The following is a 22,539-nucleotide window of genomic DNA, read 5'->3' on the forward strand; positions in this document are numbered from 1 at the left end:
TTTGGATGCCTTTGACTGCCAGTTTCTGGGAATCACGTAGGGAAGGCACTGTAGCACAAAGGTTCTGATTGTGGGCTTTCCGTAGGCATCCAGTTGGCCACTGTGAAACATTTTTTCATGTGGGGACTGGAACCCAGCTCTCACCTACTATAACAATTTTTTTAAATTTTATTAAAAGCTGGCAGTGTGGATACCTGTGTATCTGCAGCAGTGTGTATATACCTTGATCTGCTAATTTCATTTTTCTCAGCACCCTATTTCTTACAGCTATTATGATCACACTTCTGTACTTGATAGAGGCAAAGTTGATTTTTTTCTCTCCCTTGTTTTTTATTTGTACTACTGTGGTATTTCAGAGTTGGCATGCTGCATCAGGCTATCATTTTGTTTCGAGTAGTGCCTCTCAATTTGACCATCATCCCAGGTCACTTTCATCTCCATGTGTTTGAATTTCAGTTATATGTGCTGTTTTATCAAAATTAGCTGCAAGTTTTAGTAGTTCTCAGACCACTTCCTCACTTCATGTTACCTTTGGCCGTTCTTTCACGCATGGGGGAGTCTCCATTTACACAAGTGACTGGACATGATTCAGCAGCTCAAAAGCATCCATTTCCTTAATGCTTACTAGCAGAGAATGGGAGGCTGTGAAGCTGTGGTCCTGAAAGGTGCTCTAGTTCCTGCTGGGCTACTTATGCCACCAGACTGTTCTTACTTGCTTATTATTATTATTATTATTTTATTTTATACCCCACCCATCTGGCTGGGTCTCCCCTACCAATCTGAGCGGTGTATAGTGCATATAAAACCATAGCAAAAGTCAAACATTAAAAACCTGATACTATTCTAGCTTCCTCAGAAGTTTCACAATCTCTGCAAACTACACAATAAAAGAACTACCGGTATGAAGCTGTTCTTGTTTTGACTCTTCCATGTGCCTTTTAGGATTCTATACTGCAGTCATACCTCGGGTTAAGTACGCTTCAGGTTGAGTACTTTCAATTTAAGTACTCCGCGGACCCGTCTGGAACGGATTAATCCACTTTCCATTACTTTCAATGGGAAAGTTCGCTTCAGGTTAAATATGCTTCAGGTTAAGTACGGACTTCCAGAACCAATTAAGTACTTAACCTGAGGTACCACTGTATTTAAAACGCTGCTATTGTGGGCAAAAAGAGGGAACAAAGTCCCTGTTTCTTCCCCAAGTAGCCATGCATGACTTAAAGGGTGAGGTTGCCTTCCTCCTCGTCGTCCGCTTGGAGCAAGCATTTTCATCTTTCAACTTCTCCGGCGGAGGGACGTATAAACTAGACTCGCCATAGGAAAATTACCCCTGGATGGTTGAGCCTCGAGAACAGCGGGCATCCTTGCTTTCATCGTAAAAAGTAAAGACTCTTTTAAGATGGGAGGGGCGGGGGACGCGCGATGGCAGAGCGCGCGCTGCTGCTGCAAGTCCTTAGTCCGTCTCCTTGGCACCAAGTCCCTCCTGAGGTTTTTGCGAATTGACAAAGGAAGGCTCGGATTGCCCAGGACGACGAAGAGGAAGAAATCTAGTTTGGGGGTGGTGGTGGAGGGTTGCACTTGCAGGTGGCGAAGCAGCAAGCAGCAGCGGCCCCACCGGCCGATCTCTGCTAAGAAGAGCTGGCACAGGGTGGGAGAAGGAAGGGAAGGGGAAGAGGAGGAGCCTGCGAGGCGGCGGCAGCTCCAGCAGCAAGCAGAATCGGCAGTGTCAACAATACAATAGGGCTCTTGTGCCGCCGCCTGGCCTGCCAAGAGGAAGACTACAAGGGCACAGGGCCTGCTCGCCCCTACAAGCGACAGGGGGGGGGGCAGCGGGTGGCGCTCGCGGCGACAGGCTTGGCCAAGCGACATGCCGGAGCGCGGGGCCGGCCCGTAGCCAAGGAGTGCCCAGGCCGAGGCAGGCAGGGAACGGGAACGGCGCCGCGGCCGAAGAGGAACCGGGGAGGGGAGTGGGGAAGAAGACGAAGAGATGGACGGCGTGAAGTAGCAGCGGCAGCCTTGGCCCCTGAGCTGGGGAGTCTCGGGGTGCGCAAACGCTGCTACCGGCGCCGCCCGCTCCAGAGCCACAAGGTGAGTCGTGGGGCGCAGTGCCGCCCGTGGCGCAACGTTGCCTTGTGGGGTCGGAGAGGGGAGAGCAGCGTTCATTTTATTTTTTTAAAAACAGGTGGTCTCCTCTCCCGGGGAGGCTTCGGGGTTGCTCGCCGGTGCGGCCTAGGTGGGCTGGGGGAGAAAGGAGAAAGGTGGCGGCCCGGGCCGGCCCTAGGCCGTGCGTTGTTGGGTGGCGCTTCTTCCCCATTTTCGCCCATCCCCGCCGCCGCGTTGCGCGCGCCCCCCTCCTCCTCCCCGGGTGCAGGCGGCGTTTGGCGCCAAGGCCTCGGGGCTCGAGTCACGCTGGCGGGGCGGGAAGGGGGCTGGGCGTGCAAGAGGTGAGCGAGGAAGAGGGGCGGCGGCGGCGGCGGCAGCAGCCCTAGCGCCGACTCAGGTAGATGTTTACGCGTCGCGACACGTGTTTGTGCGCGCGTGGTTTGTGTATGTGTAGTGTCCAGCCATGTGGTTGCGAATGGGTCGGGTCCATAAGTTAACCTTTCTCTCCCCCCTGCAAAAAAAAGAAAGAAAAAGAAAACCCTGACTGAGTTTTGGGTTTGTGTGTTTTTTGTCTTCACGTGGTAAGTGATCAGAAGGATTCCGTGGTTGTGGGCGTTTTCCAGGCAGTATTTCTCCTCTGTATGTAAAGTGGAACATCCTTTGTTCTGAAAAGTTTCACTTTATGGTCAGATCTATTGCTATCTCCAATCCGGATGGCAGTTAGTGACCTCACACCTAATGATCTGGGGTGTGCTGCTCAGTCCCTCAGTAGATCCAGTGCTTTTTTTCCTAGAAAAAAAAATGGTGCCGGTACTCACCATGAAGTTGTTGCAGTAAGTGCCAGGCTTTTTAACAACAGCAAAAAGAGGTGCCAGTTCTGTGTACCCCTGTAAAAAATGCACTGAGTAGATCTACCGTAAATGTTTTGGAGAACACATGTCACAGGCTTCTTCAAATGACATTGCAATCCTGTAGTATGTTTATTGTGGAGGAAGTCCCACTGAACATAATGTATGCTTGCGTAGGATTGCACCTTAATTGGTGGGTGTAATATTTGTAAACGTAGGTCTCAGGTTTTTCTAGATAAGCCATGGAAGTGTTGTATGCTTCACATTTATGCAGCTGAAAATGTTTGGCTGATCAGGATTTGTTCACTGCAGTTTGATTGCCTTCTAGTACAAGATGCAAATCCTGCAGTGAAGTTCATAATAACTCGTCCAGGAAACTATTCCAACAGGTGTTGAAGAGACTAGTATTTGTGCGAGTTTAACTTTGGATAAAGCACAACTTGGGGTGGGTTGTCATCCAATCAGTTAATTTTTTTAGTTTAATAGAAATTTTAAAATGCAAAACCTATCATTCATTGATCAAATCATATTTAGTATGCTTATTTTCATCCCCTATTACAGTATCATACCAGAACCAACATTTGCAAGAGTGCCTTCACCATTTAAAGTTGCCCTACTAACGTGGTTGTAATTCTGTATACACTTTTCTGAGAATAAGTCTCATCAAACTCTGAAATTTCTTAGTAGATATGTATAGGAATGCACTATAATTAGTTAAAGGCATAGTTGATTGAGTAAAGCTTTTCATGGAGAATATAGAAGCTAGCAAGCGACTTTCTGGGTTCAATTGGTTTTTATATTCTTGGTCTTTATATTCCTGATGGTAATAATTAGATTGTACCTACAGCTCACCTAGTGGAGCACTGTTTGCATTAATTAGCTGCTTGATCTACGGTAACATTGATCATAATGCTACTCACGTTCTGGTAACATCCTGTCTGGACTACTTCCATGCCTGCTATGTGAAGCCGCCTTTCAAAATGTTTTGGAAACTACTTCAGAATCCTGTCACCAAGCTGCTAACTGGGACCAGGTATTATGATTACATCTCACTTGTGTTGAAATAACTCCACTGGCTTCAGGTCTCTTTCCAAACTCAGTTCAGAATATCAGTTTATTAAAATTCTATGCAGCTTGGATGGAACCTGACATATTTTTGGACAGTCTTCGCTGTACCAGTCTACCTGATCACTGAGGTTGTCATCAGAAGGCTCTTTTTGTAATGCTACCACATTCTGAGGTATGGCAGGTGGTGTTGAAAGAGGATTATTTAAACAGGAGAAATTCCAGCTGGGAGTGGGGATGAGATAGGAGAGCAGCTTAAAATTTCACTTTTGCTGCAGCTTTCCATATTGTGCTCATAACTTTGTCCCTTTGACACCAGTGGCTCTTAATTCTGAACAAGTGTCTTCAGGGATGCAGTGTGGCATGCAGAGACATAAAAACATATTAACACTTTGGGAAATCAATGTACAGTCATACCTTTGAAGTTGAACGGAATCCATTCCAGAAGTCCCTTCTACTTCCAAAACATTTGAAAACCCAAGGACGGTTTCTGATTGGCTGCATGAAGCTCCTGCAGCCAATCGGAAGCCCTATCGGACACCCGGCTTCCAAAAACAGTTTGCAAACCGGAACAGTCACTTCCGGGTTTGTGGCGTTCAGGAGCCAAAACCTTTGGGAACTAAGCTGTTCAAAAACCAAGGTACGACTGTATTAAAATTAAATTAAAAATGAAAACACCTTGTTTCAGCTAGCTGAAGGTTGGAGGCCTTTTCTGCCACACATCACTGGCTACAATTGAACTGGAATTTGATAATGCAGAATAGTAATAGCTTTAAAGATTCCCGTGATAAATTTTCTTCCTTGGAAAGAAAATTGGATTTTCTCCACGTGTTCTCTTCTTCACATTTGTGAAACTCTTACTGAATTAAAGAAGTGGAATAGGAAGAATGTCTCCAATTGGGCCTAATTTTTTTTACAAGTGATACATGAGGAGAAGGGCCATAGCTTAGTGGTAGAGACATCTGCTTCTGCGCAGAAGGTCCTACGGTAGGTTCAATTTCTGGCATCTCCTAGTATGGCTGCAAAAAGGTTCCTTGTCTGAAACCTTGGAGAGCCACTGCCAGTCAGTCTAGACAAGCATGTCTCATTCTTGGTTCCTCAGATGAAGTTGGACTACAGCTCCCATTTTCCCTAGCTAGCAGGGCCCAGTGTTCAAGGATGATGGGAGTTGTAGTCCAACAACATCTGAGGACCCAAGGTTGAGAAAGGCTGGTCTAATCAGTACTGAGCTAGATTAACCAATGGTCTGACTCAGTGAAAGGTCTTCTATATTTTTCTGTATTTCTATGTATTTCCCGTCTTCTATATTTTCAAAATCAATAGTCCTTTCAAAGGACATAGGTGTTTTACAGCAACAAATATTTTAAGTGTTATTTTAAATCCAGGCTGAAGGTTGGATAGTTAGCTGTGGATGAAAAACAACTAGACCGCTGGCCGGCAGATTGTTAGGCCTTGCCTAGGGAAGTGGGTTTGGCTTCAGGTTGGTGTTTGCAGTTTTCAAGCACTTCGGAAAGATTTTGGAAAACAAAATGCAACTTTGGAGGCAGGAGTTTGCCTGTTTACCATCATCCCTGACCACTGGTGCTGCTAGCTAAGGATGATGGCAGTTGTAGTCCAAAAACAGTTGGAGACCCAGGTTCGGGAAACCCTGTTCTAGAATGGTGAACTGTTTTGCTTTTGTTAAATTTCATATGGTAAACAGACTGGCTTAGTTTCAAATGTAGCAATTCTAAAACAGTTCCCTACATTGCCCTACTTTCTAATGAAATCTGAAAATGAAACAATTACACCATAACAGCATCTTGGAGGAGAGCTGAGAAACAGAATGTGCCTGCTGGGTCTTCATTTTTTTATTGAAAGGAGTCAAATGTGCCTCCAGTATTTATGTATGATTGCTAATCAATCCACTGCCTCTTACTGTAGTTCATTCTTCCTTCCTCTAAATATTTGACCCTTCTCTTAGGGGGAAAGTGAGCTTTATGTTTCAGTGATCTAATTTCAGTGTTTAAGATGTTGTGGGATAATAATAATAATAATAATTTATTATTTATACCCCGCCCATCTGGCCGGGTTCCCCCAGCCACTCTGGGCGGGATGGCACTGGGACATATTGAGCATGTAAAAAGAACCCACGTGAGTACTTTTCAGGTTATATTTTGATCTAGCAAAAGGAAGGGAAGAAATGTTTCATATGTGTATACAACTAGAACTGACATGAAGGCATAGTGCTTGTACGTCTTTATTCTACAGGAAGAAAGATGCCTGAACATACTATAATACCAGAATCAAAGTAACTGATGAGTAATAGTTCAATAAATTTTTCAGGTCTAGGGATATTAGTAACCACAGTAATTAACCATTGAATTCTTTTATTTTTGTTTCCCCAGCAGTTGACAGTTTGCATCAGTTATTTCTAGTAATACCACTATAACTCACAATTGGTAGGTTTGGAGGTCAGATCGGGTAGGTCAGAAAATGTGCAAACTATATAATTCTTGCCATTCATACCAAGGCTGATTGCAAGTTAATTTGTAGTTGGTGTGCATATGAATTCAGAATCGCTAGTATAAATGGTTGCTATTTCTGCTAATGCTCAGGTTGATTGCAGTAACCTTTTACTTGCTAAAGGAAGTGACAGAATCCCATTTTCAATTCGCAATATATGTGTGCCAAATTATTTTACTCTTTCAGTACGGTAACTATTTGGAATAATATTTCAAAAAAGGGTCATGAGATACATTTTTTTCTGGTAAAAAAGTCACATGTCTCTCTTACATACTTGTTTCAGTGTAATCCTTCCTATGCAGGATTGCATGCTCAGAAGCAAACTCCGTTGAGTGCAATGGGACTTATTTACAGATAGCTGTGTAGGAAGGATTCCAATTTCCTCCACCACAACACTTGCTGCTCTACCACTTCCTCCTCCTGTGCTGGCTGCTGCCAGCAGCCGCAGCTACTCTTTTAAGAGCCATTCCAACTGTAAAAAAGGAAGAAGGAAAAAAAAACCCCAGGAACAAACGAAACTAGCCAAGAATGGTGCATGATGTTGCAGGACAGGACGCATGATGTGCACAACATGTTCTGCAATTGCACTTTCCAATACACTTGTGCAAAAATATTATAGGATCTCTTTGGAAAAGTATATTTGGCCACAATAACACCAATAGTTTCTATAAATAGCGAGACAGTTACAATTTCTAGTGCACTAAGTTCATCTATCCTTAGTTATTTCTCCTAATCTTGGCCCTATTTTTTTTCCTGCTTGTTATACAATTTTTCATTCAAATTGGGGAAAGCTTCATAGTGATTTAGTGTTATTAATGTTATGTGTTGTCCCAAGTTTGAGATCAATCAAAATCCTGTGATAGTTGAAAGATTACTCAGCTGATCAGGCTTATATCAAGAGTTGATGGTACTGAATTTATATATTGCAGTTTATTTCTTTTAAGATACTGGTGAAAATATATACATACTGTTATCTGAAAATGGAAGCATATGCTTCTTATCTCTTCACAGCCATGTGTGAGACTCATTCACATAGTGTTAAAATGGGGTTTAGTGCTGTATCCAAACACAGCTGGAAAGTGTCGCCTCCACAGAATCCATAAACTGCTTTTTGTAGTCCTTAACCTTTGAAGATTTAGGAAATGAACTTCTAAAAAAGGAAAGTCTTGCCTGTTCACAAATGCTGTATTTCAGATTTCCTCTTTTTGGTAAGGCAAGATGTGTATTATATTTGGGATTTTGAAGAGAATATGTATTGCAGAAGCCCTTTATTCCTATTTTCTAAATTCATTTCCCCAAGCTCTGCCCTTTGTCTATATAACTAATGTGCATTATTATTTGAAATGGTTCTAAACTGGTACAGTTTTTTTCCACACACCCTGCCATCATTTGTGCTGGAGTTTTCCCCTGCAGTGTTTTTTGTTTGTTGGCAGAAAGGCTACCAATGGATCAGATTGAAAATGACTTTCTAGAAAGTGAAACAGACAAGAATTAAAGACGATCATTTTGCTGCCGTTGGTCATTCTTCGCCACTTTTCCCACAGGCAGACAGGGCAGCTATTCACTGAGGGGGTGTCTCAAATGTGGTATGGAAGTAAAGAACAGTGCTACTTGCTATAGTCCGGAAGGAAGTTAATACAGAAGCGTTCCTTTCTAGCAAATGACTGAATGGAAGTGGGTAATGAAAAGACAGAATTATTGTAAAGGGAAATGTAAACATTGTCAAGTATTTAAGCAACGAAGTAGGAACAATTTTGGTAAATAATATATATAGAGATGAGCTATTAACTTGAATTCTTTAGCGACAAATTAGTATATTCTGGAAACAGAATAAAATGGATAGTCTTGATAGTACCGTGAAGGTTGGTTTATTTGTGCCTGTTGTTGCAGTTTTGAAACATAGCAAGCAGGGTGTGTGGTTGTAAAAACATTCGAGAGTCTTGTGCCTTCAATCAAACTGTAGGCTTAAATACTGTACTTGGAAGTTACAGATTGGCATCTGTAACTTTTGTCGGCATGTGGCACAAATTGAAGAAATAATTCTTTTTAAAAATTGCAGAATGATCTGAAATTCTGAGTGGCAGTTCTAGAAGTCCAGTGAATTTTAAGGGGGGGGGGCTATTTCCCCACAAAATCAGATGAACATTTCATATTGGATAAATGATGTTTTAGAATTTCCTACCAGATTGCCTACCACCTTGATAAGCATCCATTGTTCTTAACTGGTTAATTGCTTTGCATGGTGGCTTCTGGCCCACAACAGAGAGCTTCAGGATGAAAGCCCTTGTTCTCTCGCCCTTCTGCTCATTCCAGAGGTTTGTGCCTTCAATCAAACTGCAGGCTTGAATACTTGGGAGTGGGGGATGTAATACACAAAACCTACCATTTGCTTACATTTCATGTCTTTAAAAATATTTAAATAAAAAAACCCCAGAAACCCCAGCTATTTCTGTAGTCCTAAAAATGGCAAAATAGATATTTAAATTTGCTGTGTAAATGTAATATTATGGTGAGCCACTCTTGGTGCTACATTTTCTTATGAATTTTGCATGTTCAAATTGCCTTGGGTCTAAATGGCCCTCACATTATAGTTAATGTCTTCCACAAGGTACTGAAATTAATGAAAAACAATTTTAGCTATTAGATTTCCAATTTAGTATTATTATTAAATGCACATTTCACACAGTTGCTAATTTAATTTGAGACTGTACTTCAGTCTTCACAATCAGTATGCACTTTGAAGAAACAACCAGAAAGAAAGTTAGAAAAGTAGCCTCTTTTACAACCATGAATGACTCCCTGTTAGTAAGTTTTGCCTCATACGAAAATCCATAGATGGTAAATCTACTGCAGCATTGTCAGTCAAGCTTTGATCTTTGAGATCATTGAAAGAATATTGAAGTTTGTCAAGTAGAGAGAGGAGAATAACTGCCCTTTTTTTTAAAAAAAAAGGTGTTCTTGGATATTAGAAGTATCTTTGTAATTTGCATTCTTGGGAGTTTTAAAACTGACCTTTGATTTAGTGTGAATTGAGACTTGACATGAGAAAGTCATAGGTGGGATGTACAGGGTATGGAGTACACGGCTCCACACATTATACTTGTGTTTATTCCCCGTTCAGGCATAACACCAGAACAAGGATACAGGCTCATTCAATTTCATTTCAATATTTGTATCCCAATTTTTCTTAATTTTTGGTAGAAACGAAGCATCTCATACATGTTAAGTGATTTTGAGTGTAGAAATAGATAATCCCAAGTGGATTCATTTGATCAGACTGTGTGGATATTATATCATCCTTGTGTTTCGTAACTGCAGTTCTAAAAGTGCACAAGATCCTTTTGAGGATCAGATTTGTAATCCTATATAATAATGTCCAAGCTGTCCCTGCGTCCAAGCTGTCCCGTGTGTCCCTGGGGTACTGCGCATGTGCCCCAGGGATACAGGGATTGGACAGCAGAGACTGCGCGCGCGCACTCTCCCCCCCCCCTCTGCCTCCTCCAACCGCCGCTCCCGCCGGACACTGCCTCACTGCAGGGCACGTCAGGGAAGCGAGGGTGGAGGCCGGCGAAGGCCTCCTCACAACCCTCCCTGGCCCGTGAGAGGAGCGGCGGTTGGAGGTGGGGGGGGAGAGAGTGCACGCGTCCTTCCTGTCGGCGGCTGGGGGAGAGGAAGGAAGGAGGAGAAAGCGCTCCTCCGTTCCTGTCCCCCTGCCGCCGACAGCAAGGACAGGTCCCAGGGTTCGGAGAAGCGCTGCGCAAGCGCTTCTCCGAACCCTGGGAGGTCTCCTTGCTGTCGGCGGCTGCGGGAGAGGAACGGAGGAGGAGAAAGCAGCGCTTTCTCCTCCTCCGTTCCTGTCCCCCTGCCGCCGACAGCAATGACAGGTCCCAGGGTTCGGAGAAGCGCTGCGCAAGCGCTTCTCCGAACCCTGGGAGGTCTCCTTGCTGTCGGCGGCTGCGGGAGAGGAACGGAGGAGGAGAAAGCAGCGCTTTCTCCTCCTCCGTTCCTGTCCCCCTGCCGCCGACAGCAATGACAGGTCCCAGGGTTCGGAGAAGCGCTGCGCAAGCGCTTCTCCGAACCCTGGGAGGTCTCCTTGCTGTCGGCGGCTGCGGGAGAGGAACGGAGGAGGAGAAAGCAGCGCTTTCTCCTCCTCCGTTCCTGTCCCCCTGCCGCCAACAGCAATGACAGGTCCCAGGGTTCGGAGAAGCGCTGCGCAAGCGCTTCTCCGAACCCTGGGAGGTCTCCTTGCTGTCGGCGGCTGCGGGAGAGGAACGGAGGAGGAGAAAGCAGCGCTTTCTCCTCCTCCGTTCCTGTCCCCCTGCCGCCAACAGCAATGACAGGTCCCAGGGTTCGGAGAAGCGCTGCGCAAGCGCTTCTCCGAACCCTGGGAGGTCTCCTTGCTGTCGGCGGCTGCGGGAGAGGAACGGAGGAGGAGAAAGCAGCGCTTTCTCCTCCTCCGTTCCTGTCCCCCTGCCGCCGACAGCAATGACAGGTCCCAGGGTTCGGAGAAGCGCTGCGCAAGCGCTTCTCCGAACCCTGGGAGGTCTCCTTGCTGTCGGCGGCTGCGGGAGAGGAACGGAGGAGGAGAAAGCAGCGCTTTCTCCTCCTCCGTTCCTGTCCCCCTGCCGCCGACAGCAATGACAGGTCCCAGGGTTCGGAGAAGCGCTGCGCAAGCGCTTCTCCGAACCCTGGGAGGTCTCCTTGCTGTCGGCGGCTGCGGGAGAGGAACGGAGGAGGAGAAAGCAGCGCTTTCTCCTCCTCCGTTCCTGTCCCCCTGCCGCCAACAGCAATGACAGGTCCCAGGGTTCGGAGAAGCGCTGCGCAAGCGCTTCTCCGAACCCCAGAATTTTCTAGAGCCCGTTATTGAACGGGCTGAAATACACTAGTCATGTATATTTAACATAGTTTGGGTATACACTCCAGTCAGTTATACCCAGAGTTGTGGTGCAGATCTTTTGAATGGGAATTATTTTACTGTGGTCAAATTCTGTACGCTTATTGCGTGAGGCTAAGAATATTGTTGTGAATGAAAATGTTGACTCACTTGTTTGTTGCCTCCTAGCAAAATCAGTCATGCTTATTTGGACAACTTAGTTGTTTTTCTTATGGTGTGTGCCTGTACCTCTGCATATACAGTGGTACCTTGGCTTTCGAACGTCTCTGCTAATGAATGTTTCGGTTTTCGAATGCCATAAACCCGGAAGTAAATGCTTTGGTTTTTGAACACGCCTCAGAAGTTAAACATGGAACTTCTGTTTTGAGTTTTCCATTTTCGAACATTTTGTAACTTGAACGGTCTTCTGGAACAGATTATGTTCAAAAACCGAGGTACCACTGTAGATATTTTCTAAGCCCATAGAAGCACTTTGGATCTAGGAGGTGTACAGTATGTACTGTATACTCTTTATACTCGGTGGCTGAGACCACATAACATCGGTCCTGAAAGACCTACATTGGCTCCCAGTACGTTTCCGAGCACAAATCAAAGTGTTGGTGCTGACCTTTAAAGCCCTAAACAGCCTTGGTCCAGTATACCTGAAGGAGCGTCTGCACCCCCATCGTTCTGCCCGGTCACTGAGGTCCAGCGCCGAGGGCCTTCTGGCAGTTCCCTCGCTACGAGAAGCCAAGTTACAGGGAACCAGGCAGAGGGCCTTCTCGGTAGTGGCACCCACCCTGTGGAGTGCCCTCCCACCAGAGGTCAAAGAGAACAACAATTACCTGTTTAGGGAAGCTTTTAATGTTTGATGGATTTCTGTATTTTAATATTTTGTTGGAAGCCACCCAGAGTGGCTGGGGGAACCCGACCAGATGGGTGGGGTATAAATTATTATTATTATTATTATTATTATTATTATTATTATTATTATTATTCTCCACATGTTTAATCAGTATTTTTCAAGCTTTAGTTCTAAGATTCCTAGGAAACAAGGGATTCTGCAATTAGTAGATTAGCTTCTATGAGAGCCAGGTTGACCACTGGTACCAATTTACCTCAGCAATGTCTAGCCAAAAGATTTATTGGCTGTTTCTGCATTGTGCAGTCAGTTAACTTGGGATGGTAGGCCTAACATCAACTGACTGCACACCCCAGAACATCCCCCAGAATCCTCTGCAACATACAATGTTTTCATGGCAGTTGCTCATCCAGCAGACAAATCGCAATGGGAAAGGTTCCCAGAAGACAGAAAATGACTGCCTTAAAGGATTCAGGGACATTTTGTTTACCTCAGGAGCTGATGCCAATAGGTAAACTACATATACTAATTAGTTGCCAGCACCCATACCTAATTATGGAGCATAATTTAAGCAGTCCTCCCTTATATTAGAAAAAATATGTTTATCTATAATAAATTTTTGTATTAACACATTATTATATCAGATCATGACTAGGGTTATGAATAGAGTGAAGGAAGTCCCAAGATTCTTATTTTAAAAATGTTGGCTATACGCTTTATTTTTCTGCCAAGGCCTTCCCAAATTAGTCTACAGTTTACGCCTACCTCCGTTTACAAACGCCTCCGTTTACAAACGCCACGGACCCGGAAGTGTTTACATCCGGGTTCCGCAGCGTCGGATGCGCAGAAGTGATCTGCGCAGCATGTGTGTGCAGAAGCGCTCTATTGGTGCTTCGCACACGCGCAGAAGCGTGCCTTTGGCGAGCGAACGCCTCCGCGGAACGGATTGCATTTGCAAACCGAGGTACCACTGTCTTTTATTTCTGCAGCTTTTAATTCTCATTGGCATCATGTTTCTAACATTGTTTTGTGGTTGTACTATGTTTCATATTCTTTTCTCTTTTTTTACGCCACTTGAGTGTTTTTTAATGTAGAGTATGGCTATATAGGGACGCAGGTGGCGCTGTGGGTTAAACCACAGAGCCTAGGACTTGCTGATCAGAAGGTCGGCGGTTCGAATCCCTGCGACGGGGTGAGCTCCCGTTGCTCGGTCCCAGCTCCTGCCAACCTAGCAGTTCGAAAGCACATCAAAGTGCAAGTAGATAAATAGGGACTGCTACAGCGGGAAGGTAAACGGCATTTCCGTGTGCTGCTCTGGTTCGCCAGAAGCGGCTTTGTCATGCTGGCCACATGACCTGGAAGCTGTACGCCGGCTCCCTCAGCCAATAATGCGAGATGAGCGCGCAACCCCAGAGTCGGTCACGACTAGATCTAATGGTCAGGGGTCCCTTTACCTTTTACTATGGATATATATATATATATAATCCATATTTAAAACCATACTTCTACTAAATATGCCCTCAGCTGAGATACGTTTTAAATAATAATAATAATAATAACTAAGCTGTTGTTAAACTTGAGAATTTGGTTACTTTAATCTCTTACACACTTTGGGGGCTTTGATTAATTCAGTTTTTGTTGGATTTTACATTTCCCCTGTGCTGCTGCCTTAACTGAGGTTATAGATGGCAAGGAGTGGAACTTTATAATCAGTGTGCTAGGAGGACTAATTGAGTTTCCAGCTACGATGCCTCTGAAGTGTGCTAGAAGTTAAATGAAGGAAGAACTTCCTTTAGAAATACATGGAGAAATGCTTCCTTATGCAGAGGTGAGTTAAGGTGCATTATTTTACATCATTTAACATTGCAATCTTAAGCAAGTAGCACCAGGCTCTGGGGGCAGTTGTGGCTTTTTCATTTTAAAATAAATGCAACCATGTTTTTAATTTGTCTAGCACACTCTTTAGAATAACCACTTTAACATAAATTATAAAGCACTGCACATTGGCTGCATTCTACAGTATATTAATACAAGGATAAGTGTGAAAACAGGGAAGAATCATGTCTTGGTTATTAAATATTTAATGACGCGTTTGGGAGTACTGCCCCAATTATCAAAAGATAACTAAATGGAAATGGATCCCCTAAAGGGACTGGAAAGGCATGATGTACTCTAGGTCATAGCCCTGAAAGTGTATAGTTGAAAGCAAATCCCCAAAGTTTAGAGGATTAAAATTAAAATAAAACTCCCCCGAGTCAGAACTATTCAGAGCAATTAAAAATAGTGGCTAACTCTGCATGTTTTTATAGACACATCTGTCAAACAAAAGAAATGTAGTGATCAGAAATACAACCTGCTTTTCTAAAATCAGCAGCTGTGAAGCTCATTTTGTTGAACTGAACCCTCGGAAAATTGGAAACTTTACAAGGTTTTGCTTTTGAAAAATCCCCTTTTTGGAGGAAATACCCTTTCTTTTCTGTGCAGTCTCAGTTACTGCTTTAGCTGATAAAAGCACATACCTGTATACAAAGTAGAGAGAGTGTGTATGTGCGCACACACACACAGAGAGAGTATAGATAGACTTGAATTTTATAGAAGGCAATTGTGAATCTCTCACTCTTATTGTAATATAAGTCCTGCCTATGGTGAGATTCATGCCATGTAGGGATTTAGATACAGTGGTACCTCGGTTTAAGTACACAATTGGTTCTGGAAGTCTGTACTTAACCTGAAGCGAACATTCCCATTGAAAGTGATGGAAAGTGGATTAATCTGTTCCAGACAGCCCGCGCGCGGCGTACTTAAACTGAAGCGTACTTAACCTGAAGTGAACTTTCCCATTGAAAGTAATGGAAAGTGGATTAATCCGTTCCAGACGGGTCCGTGGAGTACTCAACCTGAAGCGTACTTAACCTGAAGTATGAGTGTAATTGGTTCTGGAAGTCCGTACTTAACCTGAAGCATACTTAACCCGAAGCGAATTTCCCCATTGAAAGTAATGGAAAGTGGACTAATCTGTTCCAGACAGGTCCGCGGAGTACTTAAACTGAAAGTACTCAAACCGAGGCGTACTTAAACCGAGGTATGACTGTATTCTCATAGGTGAGATGTCACATGTTGCAGTGGAAATGGGGAAAATCAGCACTATAACTTCTTCTCTCAGTTCTGTGTAATTTAAGAACAGACTTTCAAGTTGCAATTTCAATTACCAGCTAACGTTTTCAAATTTGGAGTGTGCTGGGGAAAAGAAAAAACTGCAGTGGCAACACCTACAGCTTAGTTGGGTTTCTTTAACAGGCTGGTGCCTCTCCAGGCAGTAGCCAAGGCTGGCAGCTCTCTTTGTTTTGTATCCACTGCTGGTCCCACTCATGGCAAATCCATTGAAGTCAGTTACCATGGCTAACTTTGGTGCATTACTATCAATGAGTCTATTCTTGAGTAGAACTGTAATTCTTACTGGGCAGAAGGAATCTGATGAGTAAAATCTCAAAGGGTGGGACATGGGGTAAAAAAATATTGGCAGATAAGGAAGGATTCTTCTTTAAGGAAGGATAATAGACAATAGAGAGCAAAATGGCAACATGGATGAGATCAGGCTGTTGGCTAGGTATCATTGGAGAAACAGATAACTGATTAAGTAGGCTTTCTTCAGTCTTGTGCTATAACAGGCTTCCTCAAACTCAGCCCTCCAGATGTTTTTGGCCTACAACTCCCATGATCCCTAGCTAGCAGGACCCAGTGGTCAGGGATGATGGGAATTGTAGTCTCAAAACATCTGGAGGGCCGAGTTTGAGGAAGCCTGTGCTATAAGGTGACAAGCCTACAAGGGTCTGGGGGCAAAGAGTCACAGGGTCTCCAGATGTTGATTTTATTGTACATGAATGAAGATATGTGCTCATGATGGTATCTGGGCAGTTATATGTTATTCCACTTTTGATAGTGTTTGTGCCTACAGAAGTTTCAAGGTGGGCATGCTGCTTCCTTTCAGATCTGTGCAAGTCCTGTAGCTTGAGGCTGAAATCCCGTAACTTCAGTAATGTGCTAAAACTGGGCGAGCAACACAGATCAGCTAAAAAAGCAGAATTATGTGTGTATGGTTCAGTATAAAAATGCAACAAGGTCATGTTGCAAAATACAGCTGCAAAAACAAACAAAAAACAAAAAAACACCGTCCATTCTGGAGGGGCCCATACTCGTCTTTGTCTTAGGCCTCCTTGGTACCATATTCCTGTACTCCTAGAAAGAAGGAAAATTGCTAGAGGGCTAGCATGAATTTAAATAGCTAGAGTGCTGGCAGGAAGTTTTTATTGTAAACAGCCATGCAATATGCGGGGAAGTATATAAATGTCTCTAATAAATAAAAATAAGTCGTGACCATTTTTAGTAGAAGTCCTGTATACACAGCAGGGCTGGGCATTCACTGTAACATTCATGGGTGAATCATTGCACCATAAGACAACTCAATAAATATGCAATATCTGCTGTAATATGTGATTTAACTTGAAGGATTTGCTATGTGAATGCATTGCTTGCTTTGCTTTAATCTCATAGTCATGGACAGAGAAAATTGGCATGGTAATATCTGCTATGTAGTTGGAATTGGTTTGCCACAGCTGTCCCTTGGAACACTAGAATCCTAGGTTCTAGAAGGAGGCTGGGGATCTCCAATGGAATTCTTATCACCCTCACAAAACTATAGTTCAAGATTCCCTGGAGGAAGTTATGGCAGTTAAACTGGCTTTTGTTTGTGGTTCAGAAGCAGCTTTATGATACCTCCAGCTCGCCTTTCAGACTTGGGTGTCCCATAATGTATGTTCTTGGATGTCTTCAGAATCTGCCCATTTGCTTTAGTATCTTTCTGCCTTTGTAGAAACAGATACATCCATGTAAATCTTCATAAAGAATTTTTCCTGCAGGGATGCTTTTTCCAGAGAATCAATCTATCTTTTGCCTGGTGCTGCCACGTTCCTCCCAGTGTTCTCATTTAACACCAAAGACCAAATGGTGTGTATTCCTGATTAGTGTTCAGCTCTGTGGAGTGCTTCAGTCATCAAGCTGGTCTGAACCTTAATTATCCCTTAATTATGCCTCTAGAGGAAAGTTTATAGCCATCTATGCTGAGAGGGTGAGCAAATGCAGCAGCCTTACATTAACTGTAGATAACACATCCCTTCAACGCAGAGATTGAGACATAATCCCAGATCATGATTTATGATGCGCTTAGTTAATATTTTTAAGGGACGTGGGTGGCGCTGTGGTCTAAACCACTGAGCCTCTTGGGCTTGCCGATCAGAAGGTCGGTGGTTCGAATCCCCGCAATGGGGTGAGCTCCCATTGCTCTGTCCCAGCTCCTGCCAACCTAGCAGTTTGAAAGCACGCCAGTGCAAATAGATAAATAGGTACCACTGCTGCAGGAAGGTAAACAGCGTTTCTGTGTGCTCTGGTTTCCATCACAGTGTCCCGTTTGCGCCAGAAGTGGTTTAGTCATGCTGGCCACATGACCCGGAAAGCTAGCTGTGGGGTACAAACGCCGGCTCCCTCAGTCTGACGTGAGATGAGCGCCACAACCCCAAGTCACCTTTGACTGGACTTAACTATCCAGGGGTCCTTTACCCTTTTTTAACCTTTCGTTAATATTTAATTATTTATTAAATTTCTATCCTGCCTTTCCACCCAAAGGAGACCACAGCCGCAACCCACACCATGGTTTGTGCTTCCATGGTTTAGAGTAGCCTGTCTGCTTTCATTTTTCATGTGCTGGGAACTGAGCTTACAGATATTACTGTTTGTGGATGATGGAGTTTTGATATATATATAAAAAAGGTTTACCTTTTTCAGATAGTTTAAAACTTAAAAAGAGATCATTCAGAGCCATCTTAGATGCTGCGTGTGTGTGTGCTTGTTTGTGTGTGTGTGTGTGTGAGAGAGAGAGAGAGAGAGAGAGAGAGAGAGAGAGAATGGTTTTTGTGGGAATTTATTCAGTGCCTTGTTAGTTAATGTTGCAGAATTGGAGCTGAATCTGTTTAACGTATATGTGTTTGTCTCTGCCCCCCCCCCAAATCCTCATAATAGTTTGACATTGGAAATGCAAAGGAACTTTTGAATAAAATCAAAATGGGATTTCAAATGGTCAGGATTAATGCACTACATTAAAAATCATGCGGCAGCCATGTGGAAAAAGGTTCTGTAAATAACTCATCTCATTAATAACATTTTACAGTAGGAATTACATTGTGAATTATTACGCTGCTGAAACTATTATTTCAATACTGTGAATTGGTTGTATGCCATATTAAGAGGTGCAGTCTGCTTTTATTTTATTTTTCTCCCTGACATTTAGGTATGGTTAGGAATGCTTTATGAAACATAATTTTGAGGGACTCTGTAAATAGTCTGAAAGAGACCATTTACAGGAGCGGGTGTGGATCAATTCAGTGCTTTGGACGGTGTGTGTGTGTGTGTTTGTGACCTCTGAGAACCTCATGTAATAACACAAAAAGTATAATCAATATTTAGAAAGAAATGTAAGCTGCTTGGTTTGTCGTGTTTGTTCTGCCACTGCTATTTTGGGCTTTTGGTTGCCAAGTCTATATTTAGAAGCTTTTCACAGTGTATGGTAGTTTACTACCAGCATATGAGTGTCTGCCTTGCTGAATATAATTGAAATAATCAGTAATAATAATCAATCATAATCATAATTGAAGCAATCAAGCGTAAGATTTAAGAGTTGGGGGAAATGATAGGATTTCTGCCACCTCCACCATATTAAGAAAAAGTGGTGTGAATGGATGGGGAAGGGAGGCATTATAGTTCAGCCAGCCACTATCTGATGGAAGATGACGAGCAAGGAGATCTGGCTAGAGGACCTGGCATTTTTTGTGTATAGAAAGAGAGCAGAGGCTATCCTAGATCAAGATGATAGTCCTATAGTAGTGTGGATGTTTATTCTTATTATTTGTATATTTATTTATACCCTGCCTTTTTCTCTGACAGGACTTGTAGCAGCTTACAACAAAAACAAGAACCACTAACAGCAGAAAAGTCAATCATTAAAATACAATTATGCATTGGGAGCATTAAAACTATATGAAATCTGTTTAAAACATACCAACAAGTAGCAAAAAAAGAGAGAGCAAAGGATGGCACTGGTCCTATATATACAGTGGTACCTCTGGTTACGAACTTAATTCGTTCCACAGGTCTGCTCTTAACCTGAAACAGTTCTTAACTTGAGGTACCACTTTTGCTAATGGGGCCTCCCGCTGCCACCGCACAATTTCTGTTCTAATCCTGAGGTAAAGTTCTTAACCCAAGGTACTACTTCCGGGTGAGCGGAGTCTGTAACCCGAAGTGTTGGTAACCTGAGGTGTTTGTAACCCGAGGTATCACTGTAATTGAAAGCAGACAATCCCCCAAAGCCTGCTGGAAGAAGAAAACCTTCACCTGCCACTTGTTGTAATTCTATATTGAATACCTTTTACTGCTAGAAACCAATGGCATAGGCAGAGGGGGAAAGTGTTGTTAAAGATTAATGCCACATCCTTGTTTCTTCCAAACCACTCTGGTATTACTAGTCCAGCGTTTCTCAACCGCTGTTCCGCGGCACACTAGTGTGCCGCGAGACGCTGGCTGGTGTGCCGCGACGAGAAGGGCGATTTGCAGCTCGGCCAGGCGGCAAGCCACGTCCCGGTACACATGGCTGTTGCGAAAGTTGCCGTCCAGGGCGCTCTGCACGTCCGCCTCCCCCCAGATCTCCAGCAGAGCCCGAGTCTCCAGGTCCAACCACAGGAAGCCGCGCGTGTTTGTGATCATCCTGGCGGAGGCGGCCCACCCACCCGGGCGGCCGCGATGGCCGCGCTCGGACGGGAAGGGGCATTCAATGGCAGGCAGGCGGGGGCCAGCCGCCCGCCTCGCCGCAGCCCCTCCTCCCGCAGCTCCCCCTCTCAGCGTCCCCGGCAAGGCAGCAGTTGCGGCGGCCGAGATCCCATCCCTTCTCTCGCCGGCGGCGCCTCACGCGCCCCGCTCTCCGCTTCTAGTCCACCAACCGAAACTTTCCACACGCAACGAACGGGGCCGCCGGTGGCGGCCTGACGGGCCTGGCTTTCCTCAGCCTCGTCTGCGGCTGTTGCTCCCTCGCCTCAGGCGGTGGGAGCTCAGTGGCGGAGGGGGCTGCGCTTCGAGGCCCATCGCCTTGCGGAGGCCGGAGGCCGCGGGGCTCGGAGAAGAAGCGGCGGCTGCCGAGAAGAAGGCGGGCGCCGAGGCTGAGCAGCACCGGCACGTCCTCTTTCCCCTCTCCGCTCGCTCCCTGGTGGGCCCAAGCACAAAGCAGCGAGGGTGTCTGTCGCACAACTTCAGTGGTGGTGGGAAGAGGGGGGCAGGAAGGTAAGAACAATAGGCAATGGTCTCCTCCCGAGGAAAAGGCGTCGCGTACCTATAGGGCGGCACAGAGTTGGTGTGCCTCGTGATTTTTTTCATGGAACAAGTGTGCCGTGGCGCAAAAAAGGTTGAGAAACACTGTACTAGTCAACACTCGCAAGCAAGATTAGATTCAGCAGATACCACTGAGGATGGATGCTGTTTTTGTACTGATTTCATTGCACCCAGGCAGGTAGATGCAGGCAGAACTAAGCTGGGTTTAGATTTATGAACACCTTTCCTGCTGGTATTCTTTGACATGTATTGGTCAGCTAAGCCATCCATCTGCCCGGATGGATGATATAAGCACAGGCACAAAGAGTAGAATGGTTTTTAAGTTGCATAGTAATGACCTTTGTGATTGTCCCTATTCATGTGGTGGCATTGCTTTTGCCATTATGGCCATGGTAGTGAACCCATAATGAAGCAGGCCGCATGCTGCTACTATAAAATCTAAAGGGCACTCCAGTAGTTATGATAATTTGTATATAGAAGTTATAAATACTAAACTTTCTTTAGTGTTTGACTTTCCTGTTGAAGATTGAATGTTTAGTTATACTCTCTCCCTTTCAATGCCCTGAATCCTTCTCTTTATTAATCTAGTGGCAGGTTGACTTTGCTTGATACGAATCTTTAACCAGCACATTGAGGTTCAGTGGATCAGTCAGTACTGCTTGTTTATTACAACAAGTAACTTGTGATCTGACACTATACAGTGGTGCCTCGCTAGACAAATTTAATTCGTTCCACGAGTCAATTCTTATAACGAAAAATTCGTCTAGCTAATCCCATAGGAATGCATTGATTTTTTTTTTGTCCATTGGAACGCATTAATTGGATTTCAATGCATTCCTATGGGAAACCACAACTTGCTAGACAAGTTTTTCGTAAAACGAATTCATCTAGCGAGGCAACCTCCCCTCGAAAAATCCTTTCGTTAAGTGAAAAATTTGTCTTACAGGGCGTTCATCTAGCGAGGCACCACTATGCTGGAAAGCTCCCTTTGGAAAATCCTCTCTCTTTTTGTACAATTTCTCCAGGCAGCATTAATTTGTGTATGGTTTTACTGTGTGTTTTCATGGCATGTGATGAATTTAACCAACGATATCTTTTCTCTCTAGGATGCGTCAGGATGAAACGCCACAGGCATCTAAGCAGCAGTGACAGTTCAGACAATGAAAGTAAGTAATGTGATCTAGTCTTCCTTTGATCTGACACTGTTTCCTGTGGTTTCCTCCTCTGGTTTGAGGGCAAACCGTTGCACTTTTTTATGGCTTTTTTAAAAAAAAATTCTCGTTTGATTTCATTTTCTCTTGCTCATTGTGGTATTCAGTTTTATCAGAGAGGGCTTGGGGAAACGTAAGAAACCCAACGCTGCGTAGAATAATGTTGTTGTTTTGTAACAATCTTTATTTAGAATGTAAAAGGTGCCTGAAGAGAGAGCTATTATTTATTGTGTGGGCTCTGTTTTCTAAACTGATAAACTGCTGCAGCCTCAGTTTTTGTAGCTGGAGTCAATCAGTCAGGGCTGTTCCCTCCCAGGCCAGATGGAAAGGGGCTAGCCAGGCAGGAAGCAGAGCTCTTGCAGGACTCGCAGCCAAGATGGTCCAATTCTGTCCTCCTGTTCCTGTTCTGTCCTCCTGTTCTTGTTTCCTGTTTACCAGGCTTTTATTTATTTTATTTTATTTATTTATTTATTTAATTCCTGTATTACCAGGCTTTTATTTCAACACCGTTTGCTTCTGGGATATAAAACTGTTTTCCCCTCCATATTCATTTGCTCATCTAATTGTCAGTAGACGATACCATCCTATGGCTTGTTTATAATAAATTTTCAGAAGGTACCGTGTTTCCCCTTTTTTAATATG

The 22,539-nt window shown here is 44.2% G+C and overlaps 1 protein-coding gene across 3 annotated transcripts in view; it reads left to right on the plus strand.

Moving 5' to 3' along the window:
- Window positions 1-1,712: 1,712 nt before the first annotated feature.
- Window positions 1,713-22,539, plus strand: part of JADE3 (jade family PHD finger 3) — a 39,447-nt gene continuing 18,620 nt past the window's right edge. Inside the window, exons 1-2 of one of the 3 annotated variants that reach the window (XM_035114259.2) lie at window positions 1,713-2,088; window positions 21,793-21,852. In XM_035114259.2, the coding sequence (XP_034970150.1) occupies window positions 21,804-21,852 (49 nt within the window). In that variant the 5' untranslated portion in view covers window positions 1,713-2,088; window positions 21,793-21,803. Of the gene's footprint in view, window positions 2,089-11,408; window positions 21,853-22,539 lie in introns of those variants that run through there. The other 2 variants (XM_060273467.1, XM_060273466.1) reach the window with 2 other exon arrangements.

This window comes from Zootoca vivipara, chromosome 4 (genome assembly GCF_963506605.1).
Source record: "Zootoca vivipara chromosome 4, rZooViv1.1, whole genome shotgun sequence".
NCBI classification, from domain to species: domain Eukaryota; kingdom Metazoa; phylum Chordata; class Lepidosauria; order Squamata; family Lacertidae; genus Zootoca; species Zootoca vivipara.